Source organism: Diachasmimorpha longicaudata, chromosome 20, assembly GCF_034640455.1.
Source record: "Diachasmimorpha longicaudata isolate KC_UGA_2023 chromosome 20, iyDiaLong2, whole genome shotgun sequence".
In the NCBI taxonomy this organism is placed as follows: Eukaryota; Metazoa; Arthropoda; class Insecta; order Hymenoptera; family Braconidae; genus Diachasmimorpha; species Diachasmimorpha longicaudata.
The window spans coordinates 300,466-311,964 of record NC_087244.1 but is presented as its reverse complement, the minus strand read 5'-3'; the positions used below and the strand labels follow the sequence as shown (position 1 = coordinate 311,964).

General features: G+C 41.7%; 2 protein-coding genes across 2 annotated transcripts; both read right to left on the bottom strand.

Moving 5' to 3' along the window:
* Positions 1-4,544: 4,544 nt before the first annotated feature.
* Positions 4,545-6,200, bottom strand: LOC135171567 (uncharacterized). The gene is made up of 3 exons (XM_064138196.1): positions 4,798-6,200; positions 4,700-4,716; positions 4,545-4,588 (listed from the first exon to the last, which is right to left on the bottom strand). The coding sequence occupies exons 1-3, from the start codon at positions 5,673-5,675 to the stop codon at positions 4,545-4,547; spliced, it is 939 nt and encodes a 312-aa protein (XP_063994266.1). The 5' UTR covers positions 5,676-6,200.
* A 176-nt stretch (positions 6,201-6,376) lies between these two features.
* Positions 6,377-8,459, bottom strand: LOC135171435 (uncharacterized). Its single transcript, XM_064137965.1, has 4 exons — positions 7,842-8,459; positions 7,148-7,257; positions 7,004-7,039; positions 6,377-6,933 (listed from the first exon to the last, which is right to left on the bottom strand). The coding sequence occupies exons 1-4, from the start codon at positions 8,155-8,157 to the stop codon at positions 6,910-6,912; spliced, it is 486 nt and encodes a 161-aa protein (XP_063994035.1). The 5' UTR covers positions 8,158-8,459; the 3' UTR covers positions 6,377-6,909.
* Positions 8,460-11,499: the final 3,040 nt, after the last annotated feature.

Genomic DNA, 11,499 nt, shown 5'->3' with positions numbered 1-11,499 from the left:
CTCTACAAATGTGATAGAAAGTTAAAGTTAGTGGACAAAGCATTCTTACATAGGAGAAAGTATGTAGCTAGAGATCGAGTGATGGGTTCGATAGTTCACGTATTGTTGTAAGTGAGGCCCTGAACAGTGAAAATATTATTATATTATCGTAGAGTAGAAGGTTCTGTACTTGGTGGTGGTGGTAGAACCTGTTCCGAGTTCGGAATTGGCAAAATTGCAGATTATGCATACAGGGTGTCCCAGAATTGCACGTCCAGACTTTAAACTTAAGTTGGTGGTGAAATTCTGGATCGAAAAGTCCTGAACGACTTTTTGATCAGACGCACCCTCTTCAACTTATTCAGGGTTGAAGTTGGACGAATCAGGGGCGTGGAATACCCGGTCGCACGACGGTGAGGAAAACATACGAGTGTGGTGGTGTCCCCACCATACCGTACTACTCCCCTGCGGCTGCAGAAAGAGATGACAGGCGGCGGTGGGTAAGAGGAAGGGGAGGGAAATGAAAAAAATGAACACCCGCCCGCTACATAAAAATTATTTACTCCTGCCCTAATTAATGCTAAGGGATGAAACCAAGGGCATTCGATGGAGGAATAAATTCCCCATCGATTGAGGCCCATTAAATCTCTTAATCTAATCGAAAAGGAGAAACAAACAGCGTTGAAAATTACAGCGCTGGAAAAAAAAACCCGACGATTTAATTTTCTAAAGCCCCATTGGCCCTGTATGAGCTTTTGATTTTTTCTTTCAGCGAAGGAGAAAAAAGATAAACAATCGCTGATGATTTTTTTTTTGGTGTTTATTTTTTTCATTTCCCTCCCCTTCCTCTTACCCACCGCCGCCAGTCATCTCTTTCTGCCACCGCAGGGGAGTAGTACCGTATGGTGGGGACACCACCACACTCGAACGTTTTCCTCACCGTCCTGCGACCGGGTATTTCACGCTCCGGATTCGTCCAACTTCAACCCTGAATAAGTTGAAGAGGGTGCGTCTGATCAAAAAGTCGCTCAGGACTTTTCGATCCAGAATTTCACCCCCAACTTAAGTTTAAAGTCTGGACGTGCAATTCTGGGACACCCTGTATATTGCACTCTGCTGATTTCCGGACTCGAAGGGAACTGATGTGTTGGAGGCTTGAGGATAGGTTGCAGGCATGTTTTGAAGAGGAGTCAAGGTCAGCATCTGTTGATGGTAGGCGTAATTACCACGCACGTTTGTAATATGGTCAAATCCTGGTCCGTTCATGTTACTTTGTTGAAACATGTGAGGGTTGAACTGACTTCCTGGCCAATATGAGTCTGCTGATGGATATCCTTTGGAGCTTTGGGGGTTGAAGTGCATCTGAGGGTAATCTGAAAACCACTGTTGATGATATTGAGGCTGTGGACTGCTGAGGCGGGGGGAGGGGTTTCAGTATTCGACCAAAGCATTTGGTTTGAAGAGTGCTGATTAGTTGGTAATATTGGATAAGTCGGTGGTGCTGGAGTTGATGCAGGACGTGGTGTTGATCAATGCTTTATGGGTCTGGCTGCAGTAATCTTCGTGTCATCAGTAGGATCATCGGTAATAATCAGAGAGTTCTCTTTATTCTCATTACTCATTCTCTGGCGTTTTGAAGGACTCGAGTGTAAATTTGAAGAGTGAGTATGCTCTGAGCCTGCAGTTGCATCTCCTTGCGGCTCTTCATCGACCTCATCCGAGAGTTTCACGACATCAGCATCGGCATCGGGAGCCCGGCGTTTTCTCCCTCCAGCACTTCCTTTGGTCTTCGTAATCTCTTCCTTTTTTCTCTTCATGTGATACTTTCTCTTATTGGATGAGAAGCTGTTGATGGTTTTCAGATAAACTTTCTCATTTAAAGGCTCCTTCAAATTTTCATTCCTGCTGAGCCACCCTGTAAGGATATTATTACATCAAATTGGAAGATCTTGGATTTCGGCATTGAATGGCACGATGTGACAGTTATAAAAATTAACGAAGATAACTTAAACATTTTTCAGAAAAATTAACCATCTATGAGATATTTCAACTTTAATAATAACTGCAATTCTAAAAAAAAATCTATCAATCAAGCGATTGATTTATCAACCGAGCTAATAAATCGTGACGCACTCGATTATGTAATCAATAAGAAATGAAATTAGTCAAGCGAATGACAGCATCTGCAAAGAATTATTCTTCAGAAGATCATTCTGATTACTAGTAAAAAAGAGAGAAAAGTATAAAGAGGCATTGAGATTTTCGAACACTCAAGAGATCACCCTAGTTTTTTCTCGAAATCAATCTTATTCCAAACGGATTAACCAAAGGTAATTTTTCAGAATAATTTGCGCCATATATTTGTACATTAATGCATTATTGGCGATGATCAATGCATGGGCGAAAAATATCAGAGTCTATTTTTGTGGATAACTTTATCAGGTGAAAAACGTTCTTGATGATAGCTTGATAATATGACAAACTGTGAATGGGAAAATATCGCGCCAAATCAAATATTGAGCAGGTCTTAATTTTGATGACTAATGATTCATAGATACTTTTTTCTTGGAATTTTTTGCTGACTCTGAGCGCTGAGTTGATATCCTTCTATATAATTATTACATCCCGAAACAATTCAGTGATGAATTGAAAATCTATTGGGATCTCCGACCGAGACGTGGCTTAATGTTGGCCGCCTCGCGGTGAAACTAAAGAACTATCGAAAGAGAGTCGAAGAGCCAGTTGACCTAATGCTGTTCTTTATTTTTATATGGTGAAATAGTTAATTGAATCGGTTCAAAAGGAGAGTTAGCACGCAAGAAATTTGTAGATTTGCTGATACAAATCCCAGAGCTAAGAGTTTCCGTGGTGGAGAAGATCTGCTTAATGCAGATTTCATAATTCAATGTGGACAAGTGGAAAATAACTCCAGTGACTGTGAAAGCTATAAAATTCTTGCTTTTTGTCTACAAACTTCTCAATTAAAAAGTAATCCACTTGAGATATTGGTGAAATACTTAAAGATGGAAGAATTATTGGTATGGAATGTTCCTGTAAAGCTGGGCTGAGTGGTGTTTGCAAGCATGTCGTAGCAGTGCTATTGTATTGTAGTAGGTAAGTTTACATGGCATTTTACTATTGCCCAAACGTTAAATTTTATAACATTTTAAATCTAAAAAAAAATATCATCACAACAGTAATTTTCAATTTTTATTCCTTCATTTAAGGAATGATCTGGAGCGTTTAAAAACTATCACCTGCACTGACAAAAAATGCCTTTGGAATGCACCCCACGCATCCTCATTGAAGAGAAAAAGATCTGCAAGCTCAAAACCGACGAAAAACCAGAGTAGATAATGAACCTAATGTTGTCGAAGGAGGAAAATCAGAGTTGTCAACGAGCCAAGAGGATTTGTTGAGAACAATCATGGCGAGGAAGCTTCCCAAGTCAGCATTGGCACTACACATGTATTAGAACTAATTTTATTTACCATGATTAATTTTTGGATATTTTTAGATTCATTCGCCATGATTTTTAACTTTTTTTACAATCATTGACGCTAAATATTTATCTAAAAAAGATAAAAAATAGTTACCATCAATTCAATTATGAGCCTTTTCTCGTTGATAAATTCTATTCTTAATCAATATTTTTAGACTTTATTAATTTAAATATGGAATCATGAGTGTATTATTTGATGAATAGTGTAATCAACCTACTATAAAATAAACGAAAAATGAAACTAATATTTTTCTGTCAGTTTTTAAACGGGATACTTTCTCTAAATTTTTTTTTCTTTCTGGTTTTCTTTTATTCTCAGGTGTGGGAGGCATGAAACTTTCGAGGTGATTAATAGTAATGAATCAATAATTGATCCTTCAACAATTCAAGCTATATTCAACAATCAACAGGCATGGCAATTTCTACATGATCTGAAGAAATTGGAGATTGATCCTCTGAGAGAATGTTGCACAAAATTTATTTGTCGACTTGAGAAGAATGTCTACGCGATTTTTATTGAAAGCAAGCAATATTATTCAGTGTGGCTAGAGGAACGACAATTTCGAATAACTGGGAGTGTTGCGTATAGCATATTCACATATCGAAATAATAAGAATCCAGATTGGAAGAAAAAAGCAATAAATTATTTCTATCCTAAATCATTCCATAATTGCTACATAAAGCACGGCTTAGGCAATGAAATTTTGGCACGCAAAGCTTATGAAAAAACAATTCTACCACTAAAAATTGTCGAAACTGGTTTGATTGTTTCATGTGAGAACTCATGTCTTAGGTATTCCCCCGATGGGATTATTTTTGATGAGAATAAGCCGGTTAAATTGATTGAAATCAAATGTCCTTATTCTGGTAAAAAGAATAAATTAAGTGAAGTGATTAACTCTATCAAATGGTTAGTCAAAAAAGGCGACAAATTTACCCTGAAAGAGTCTCATACATACTTTGCACAAGTACAAATGGGTATGGCTGTGTAGAATTTGCCGGTCACGGAATTCATCATTTATACTCCATTTGATGATGCTTTCATTTCATTTCCTATCAAATTTCAACCTGAATATTCCACAAAGCTGCTGTATTCTTTAAAAAACTCTATTTTGATAAAATGATTCATTATGCATCTCACAAAAAAAGTACAAACAGAGACGAAGAATGACGACCTTAAAGATTTTGTTTATGATGGTCAGCTTTATGTAAACCTACCTGTTGATACAGTAATTCTTTACCAAAAAAATCATTTGCAATAAATTATGTTAAGTTGAAATATGTCAATTTATTAACTATCTTTCTACGTACAAAACTTATCGTTCTTAAGAATAGGAAAGCTCAAGTTCACAATCCCACAGATAATATTGAAAATTTCTTCAACTTTGCTTAGTAGGCAAATTGGCATGGTGTTCCCCAGTACAGCGAAAGTCTTCAACCTCTGATTGACTCGCTCCACATGGACTCGTGCCTTAGCAATCCTACGATTAGTTAGTGCCTCGGTTTTGGTAAACTGCTCCTTGTTTCTAAGAAAAAAAGGCGTGAGAAGTGTCACATCGTTTTTCTTGCACAGATCTTCGACAGTGAAGCCCTTGTCAGCCATTACAATATCATTTTTGTCCATTTTCTTCAAAATTCCACTTTGTTGCAAAATCATATTATCAGAAACACGTCCACCGTAAGCTTTACTTACAAAAGAGATTAATCCAGCTGGTGTCACACCAGTCATGAATTTGATTGTATAAGAAGTTTTATAATAGGAATAACTCTGTATTTGGCAACACAATTTAGATGGCTTTTGTATTTTTATTTCCGTGCAATCTACTACTACTCGAACGTTTTCTAAACCTTTGAAAGACAATGGTAAATTTTGCAAGATATTTTCTTTACTTGGCCAAGCGATGCTCGGTTTTAAACACCTATCCAGTAGATCGATCATTTTTACAATTCTCTGCTTGCAAGTGTCAATAGAACAACGAAAAAGAAGTGCCAACATAGTATACGACGAGTTCTGTTTGAATTTCATAAAAGTCATGATTATGGTTTCTCTGAGAGGTAATGTGGTACTTGCACATGATACTCCATCTATCGTTTTCACCAATTCTTCAATAGTATTCAGCAATTCAAAACTATGAATTCCTGTAAGAGTACTTAACTCAGCATCGTCTGTAAAAAAATTTATGAATTTCAACATGACTAAATCACTCCGGACTTAAACTCCTATTTCTGAATAATTCTTTGGGGCCTGTGTTGCTGCATCACTGAGACTCCCATCAACTTGTGTTCCCGTGTTCTTTAAATTTTTTGGACGCAATGATGGTATTTCATTTGACTGAAATTCACCGATCGGCGTGTCATCTTCTCCTCTTGCTCCTTCAGTATTTCCCGCGGCATCCCTTTTTTTAATCAATTCTTCATAATTGGTATCCGTCGGAGATCGTTTGTGTATTGATCTTTGACGTCTCCATTCTGCTCGGGCACTGTTATGCGGTGCATTGGCAGTATTTTGAGATGTTGTGATAGGTTGAGGAGGCAAATTGGGGGAACACTTGTTTTTTTCAGGCGAAGCAGTATTGTGTTATGCTGTTTAGTTCTGACTGTAATTGAAAAATCGGTAATCTAATATTATCTTTAATTCTTCAATTTTTGAGTTCACTGAAAATTCAATTAAATTTAATGAAAATAATTATCTATTCACATGGTAATATGAAGTCATCTTCAATGAAATGTAGAGAACAAACTTTCATGTATTTCGACACTTTCTTCCCTATTCTTAACACTTTGATCCGAGCCTGACGTCTGTCAATCATTTCCTCTTCATCAAATTTAGTTATGATTTTCACAAAGTCAACTTTTTCACGAGGAAAAGTGTAAAAACGGATTTTTGGATCACGACAGGCTTTGCTGTAACATCCATACACGCAACAAAAGGTTTTACTTTTATTGCGTTTTTCAGGAAACTCCATTATTAATACAATATAATGTTCAATCAAGAAAATTTAATGAGATAATGCAAAAATATCACTATAATAAAAATTCACGTTTAAATAAATGATAGTTGTGGTGGAATAATTTGAACTACTTGCTCGCCCAGTCAAATGACAGACATCAACTCTCTCTTACTAGTACACGGTTTCAACCGCTAGAGCGCGTAGTCCCCTGCCGGAGATCCCAATAACTCATCGACAATTACTTACGTTTGAATTTTGGCGGTATTTTTTTTACTTACCGTATACAGCATCATAAACTCTTTCGGATATTTTCGGCCTCGACCCCAACCTCGTTCCTTTAGCAGAGAAGTCTGCTATTCGATCACCATAGATTTCCAACATTGCAGCCTTCAGAGCTTCATTCCAATCGAATGAACCAGTTTTTGAATCAAGGCACTTAAGTTCGATGTTATATTTTAGATATTGTGGAAAATATATTTACGATCCTGGAGCTGTTTCCACCTGCAAATTTTTGTAAAAAAATTAGTAGAGATGAAGAGAAGTGATCATTTGCAATCACTGTCAATAATACCTTGTTTTTTCCTGGCTGTGTGAATTGATCTGGGATCTGAAAATTTGCGAATAGATAAGTATTATAATGTTCAATAACTTTAAACAGCTCACTATCGACTCATGGGGAGAGCACTCTACTTGCTAGAATCTAAAAAGAAATCACCTCAAAATCAGTAAACACTTGAGCATTCGTAGACTTTCCTGCATCCGTTCTGAATCGTTTCTCCATGGCTGTCAGAAGCTTCCGTTGGAAATGGATATCTCTTAAAGTTACTGTTAAAGAAAATTATGATAATTGCCGTTAATCTTAAATCAATCTCGATTCACATCATTCATGATTTTTTTTCAAATTACCGCTTTTCGTTCGTCAAATTTTTAATCAAATTACGCAGGGAAAATTTCATAAAAAAAATTGTCTATCAGTTTCATAAGATTTTTTTTCACAAAAAACTAGTAAGATTTAATTTTGCAACGATTTAAAAGATAGGGATAACAATGGTTATGAGTTGCATGAATTGCAATATTTTAATAATTTTAAGACATTTTCTGTATTTATTTTTCTTTTCTAAAATAAGGCATTCAATTGAGATTTTTTGAGCTTGAATAGTCACATTCACTGTAAAATTTTCGACAATTCAGACCAAAGAGGACTTGAGGAAAAGTTCCAAATTTAAACTATTTTTGAAAAATATTCCAATGCAATTAATATGGTAAAAAAATATATGAGTAACTTTAAGAAAGACAGGACACTTGGTGCATTTACCCCACCATTTCCTTCATGGTTTGGATTCATATAAGAAGGGACTTCCCCGCGGGTCCACACATCTTTGAGTCCCGCTGTATCGTCATTGACTTACCTTCCTTCGGAACTAAGGCACCTGCGAGAGAATCTTCCTCCATTATCGGGCCCGTAATCAGTCCATCTCCATCTGATTCTTCCGATTCTGAGTCATCACTTGATTCTGACATTTGTGGCTTATTAATCATTGAAGTACTCGGTCGTGGCTCTTTTCTTTGACGAATTCCAGGAGCCTCGTCTTCATGAGTGGAATTGGGACTAAATCGAGGACTGCGACGGAGGGTAAGGCTTGCTGATGGTCTGCCACTTGGGTTGGGTGTTTGTGGCTTACTGAGGGCAATGTTCATCAGGTATTTTTGTTCGCTGATATCCATGGATCGATTCTTTTTAGTCTGTGCAATGCTAGCTTTACTTTTTTTTTGTCAAGTCAAGTTCCTTTTTCTTATTCAGAACTTGTGTAGAGAAAAATTTTTTATCATGCTCTATAATTTTTCCTTCGTGGTCAACGTTAATCTCTTCTAGGACTTCTTTTTTTACTGTGAACAACATTAAGAAAAAGTCATGAAAAATGATCTGACAGTATCGTTGAAAGAAATTGAAGAAACCGGTGAAATTTAATGGCGATGTGGATAACTAGATAGAAATTGCGGGGACCCGCGAGTGTTCGAGTCTGTGATTGGCTCGGTATCGTATTCACGACACGTAACGTCGTGATGCCGGCTAAGTGCGCAGGAAGGTTGGGTTCTTCGCTGGGACAGTTCTGGGCTATTCCCCAGGTTTTTATGGTAGGGATGGCGTCGGTCCGGTAGGTAATTAGGCTAATGGTTTTTTTAGAATTTTTGTCTAGGAGGTCTAGACAGGATTGGGGAATGCCAGGGTGTAGTGGCGACATAGTCACCACAGTACCCCCCTGCCAGTGATTTGGATCACGATGAGGATGTGTGTGGTGTGGATGTGTGTATGTATTAATGAGGATTTATGCAAATCCGGCCTGATAGCGTTCTGCGAATCTGACGCGTCTTCCTGAGCGCGTTGTCGGTGGTGTCGCTGGTGGTGGTGGGTCAACCTGCTGTGGTTGATCAGGCTCCGGTGCTGCTGTGCTCGGTTTGGAGTGCTGGACACCTGGCTCATCATCAGCGATGATGTAACCCGGTTTCAGCCTGTCGATGGAGACGTTCACGTCCTTGCCCTTGATGTGGATGATGAACGTCTTCGTGTTGCGGCGGATGACTCTGTATGGTCCTTGGTACGGCATCTGGAGTGGTCCTTTCGGTGCGTCGTGACGGACGAAGACTTGCTCTGCTGTGGCTAGGTCTTTGAACACAAAGGTTTTGTGAGCTCCATGTCTTTTGACCTTGGCAGGGCGCAAGTCGGCGAAGTGCTGGCGGAGCTTCTTGATGTAGTCCGCCGGGTCATCTTGGTGGCTGACTGCTCGAGGGGCCAGGAACTCTTCAGTTAGGCGTAATGGCTCGCCGTATGCCAGGTCGGCTGCTGATGCTTGGAGGTCCTCTTTCCATGCTGCTCGGATCCTTAAGAGAACCGTAGGAAGTACCTCAGTCCACGTGGTGTTCTCGTGGCACTTGATGGCTGCTTTGAGTTGGCGGTGGAACCGCTCGACCATGCCGTTGGCTGCTGGGTGATAGGCAGTTGTTCTCAGGTGGGTCGTGCCTGCCAAATTATTGAGGTGTTTGAACAGGTACGACTCGAACTGCCGGCCTTGGTCCGTGGTAATGCGCAGAGGGACACCGAAGCGGCATATCCATCCCTCGTAGCAGGCTCTAGCTACTGTGGCTGCCTCCTGGTCCTCGAGTGGGAATGCTTCTGGCCATCTGGAGAATCTGTCGATGCAGGTAAGACAGTATCGATGGCCTTCGGAGGGGGAAAGGATGACCAAGTCCATGTGGACGTGTTCGAACCTCGTAGATGGTGAAGCGAATGTTCCCACTGGCGCCGAGACATGTCTGCTGATTTTGGCTTGTTGGCACTGGATGCAGGCGCTAGCCCGCTCGCGGCAGTCTGCTTTTACGGACGGCCAAACGTAACGTTGAGTCACGAGTTTGACCGAGGCGTTGATTCCAGGGTGAGCCAGGTTGTGGATGTTGTTGAAGGCTGCTCGGCGGTATGGAGGTGTCAGGTATGGTCTTGGTGATGGTGATGACGTGTCGCAGAAGACAGCTACGCCTGCTCCTGGGATCTGGACTCGCTTGAGTTGCAAGCCTGATCCTGAGCGTAGATATGTCTTCATTGTGTCATCGGCCTGCTGTGATGACGCCAGGGCGGTGTAGTCCAGTGGTGACGAAACTGCGTCGATGCGGGACAGTGCGTCCGCGACGACGGTGTCCTTGAGGGACACGTGTTGGATGTCGGTGGAGAATTGCCAGATGAAATCCAAGTGGCGTGCCTGCCTGGGTGAAGCCTTGTCCGGTTTCTGTCGGAATGCAAACGTGATCGGTTTGTGGTCCCTGACGATCGTGAAGGTCCTGGTCTCTACCATGTGTCTGAAGTGTTTGATGACAAGGTAGATTGCCAGGAGCTCACGGTCAAATGCGCTCCACTTTGCTTGCGCTGGACTGAGCTTCTTCGAGAAGAAAGCCAATGGTTCCCAGTCCCCGTTGACTCGTTGCTGCAATGCTGCACCAACGGTGTGGTTGGAGGCGTCGCAGATGAGCGCGAGGTTGGCGTCGGCCTTGGGGTGGGCCAGGAGTGCTGCGTCTGCTAGTCTGGCCTTGCAGGTGGTGAAAGCCGTGTGGGCTTCTTGGGTCCATCTGATGGGAGTTCTACCCTTGGTGTTGCCCACCAGGAGTCCGTTGAGCGGTGCCTGGTCCTGTGCAGTCCTAGGTATAAATCTACGATAAAAATTTAACATACCCAAGAACTGTCGGAGCTGCTTCGCCGTTGTTGGTGCTGGATAGTCCAGGATGGCTTGGACTTTTTTCGGCAATGGACGTGTGCCCTCCTTGGACACCAGGTAGCCCAGGAACTCCACTTCTGGTTGGCCAAACATACATTTCTGTGGGTTGATGAGGAGGCCGTAGAACTGGAGGCGTTCGAATAAGATCCTCAGATGCTGCCGGTGTTGCTCTGGGGTTTCGGACGCTATCAGGATGTCGGCGATGTACGCGTAGCAAAAGTCCAGGTCCCGTAGTACCTCGTCAATGAAGCATTGAAAGGTCTGGGCGGCGTTGCGAAGACCGAAAGACATGTAGGGGAACTCGTACATACCGAATGGTGTGGTGATTGCTGTCTTCGGGATGTCCGCCTCGGCGACCGGTATTTGGTGGTACGCCCGAACCAGGTCGATCGTCGAAAAGATCTCTTTGCCTCGGAGTGGCTGCGCGAAGTCCTGGATGTGTCGCACTGGGTAGCGGTCTGGAACGGTGCGAGCGTTGAGCGCACGGTAGTCTCCGCATGGTCTCCAGTCATCCGTCTTCTTCTTGGCCATGTGGAGAGGTGAAGACCATGGGCTATTCGAGGGTCGGGCTGTACTTCGTTGCACCATGGCGCTGAATTCTCTTTTGGCATCGGCCAGGTGGTCTGGGGCCAAACGTCGTGGTTTGCAGGCGACTGGAGGTCCTGGTGTGGTCTGGATGTGATGCTTGGTGTCATGGCGCAGAGGTTTCCTGGTTCCATCGGGCCTGGTGAGGTCGGGAAACTGTTGAAGGAGCTCGTGGTACTGTGAACTACCTGTAACTGTTTTAATACTTGGTAAATTGACT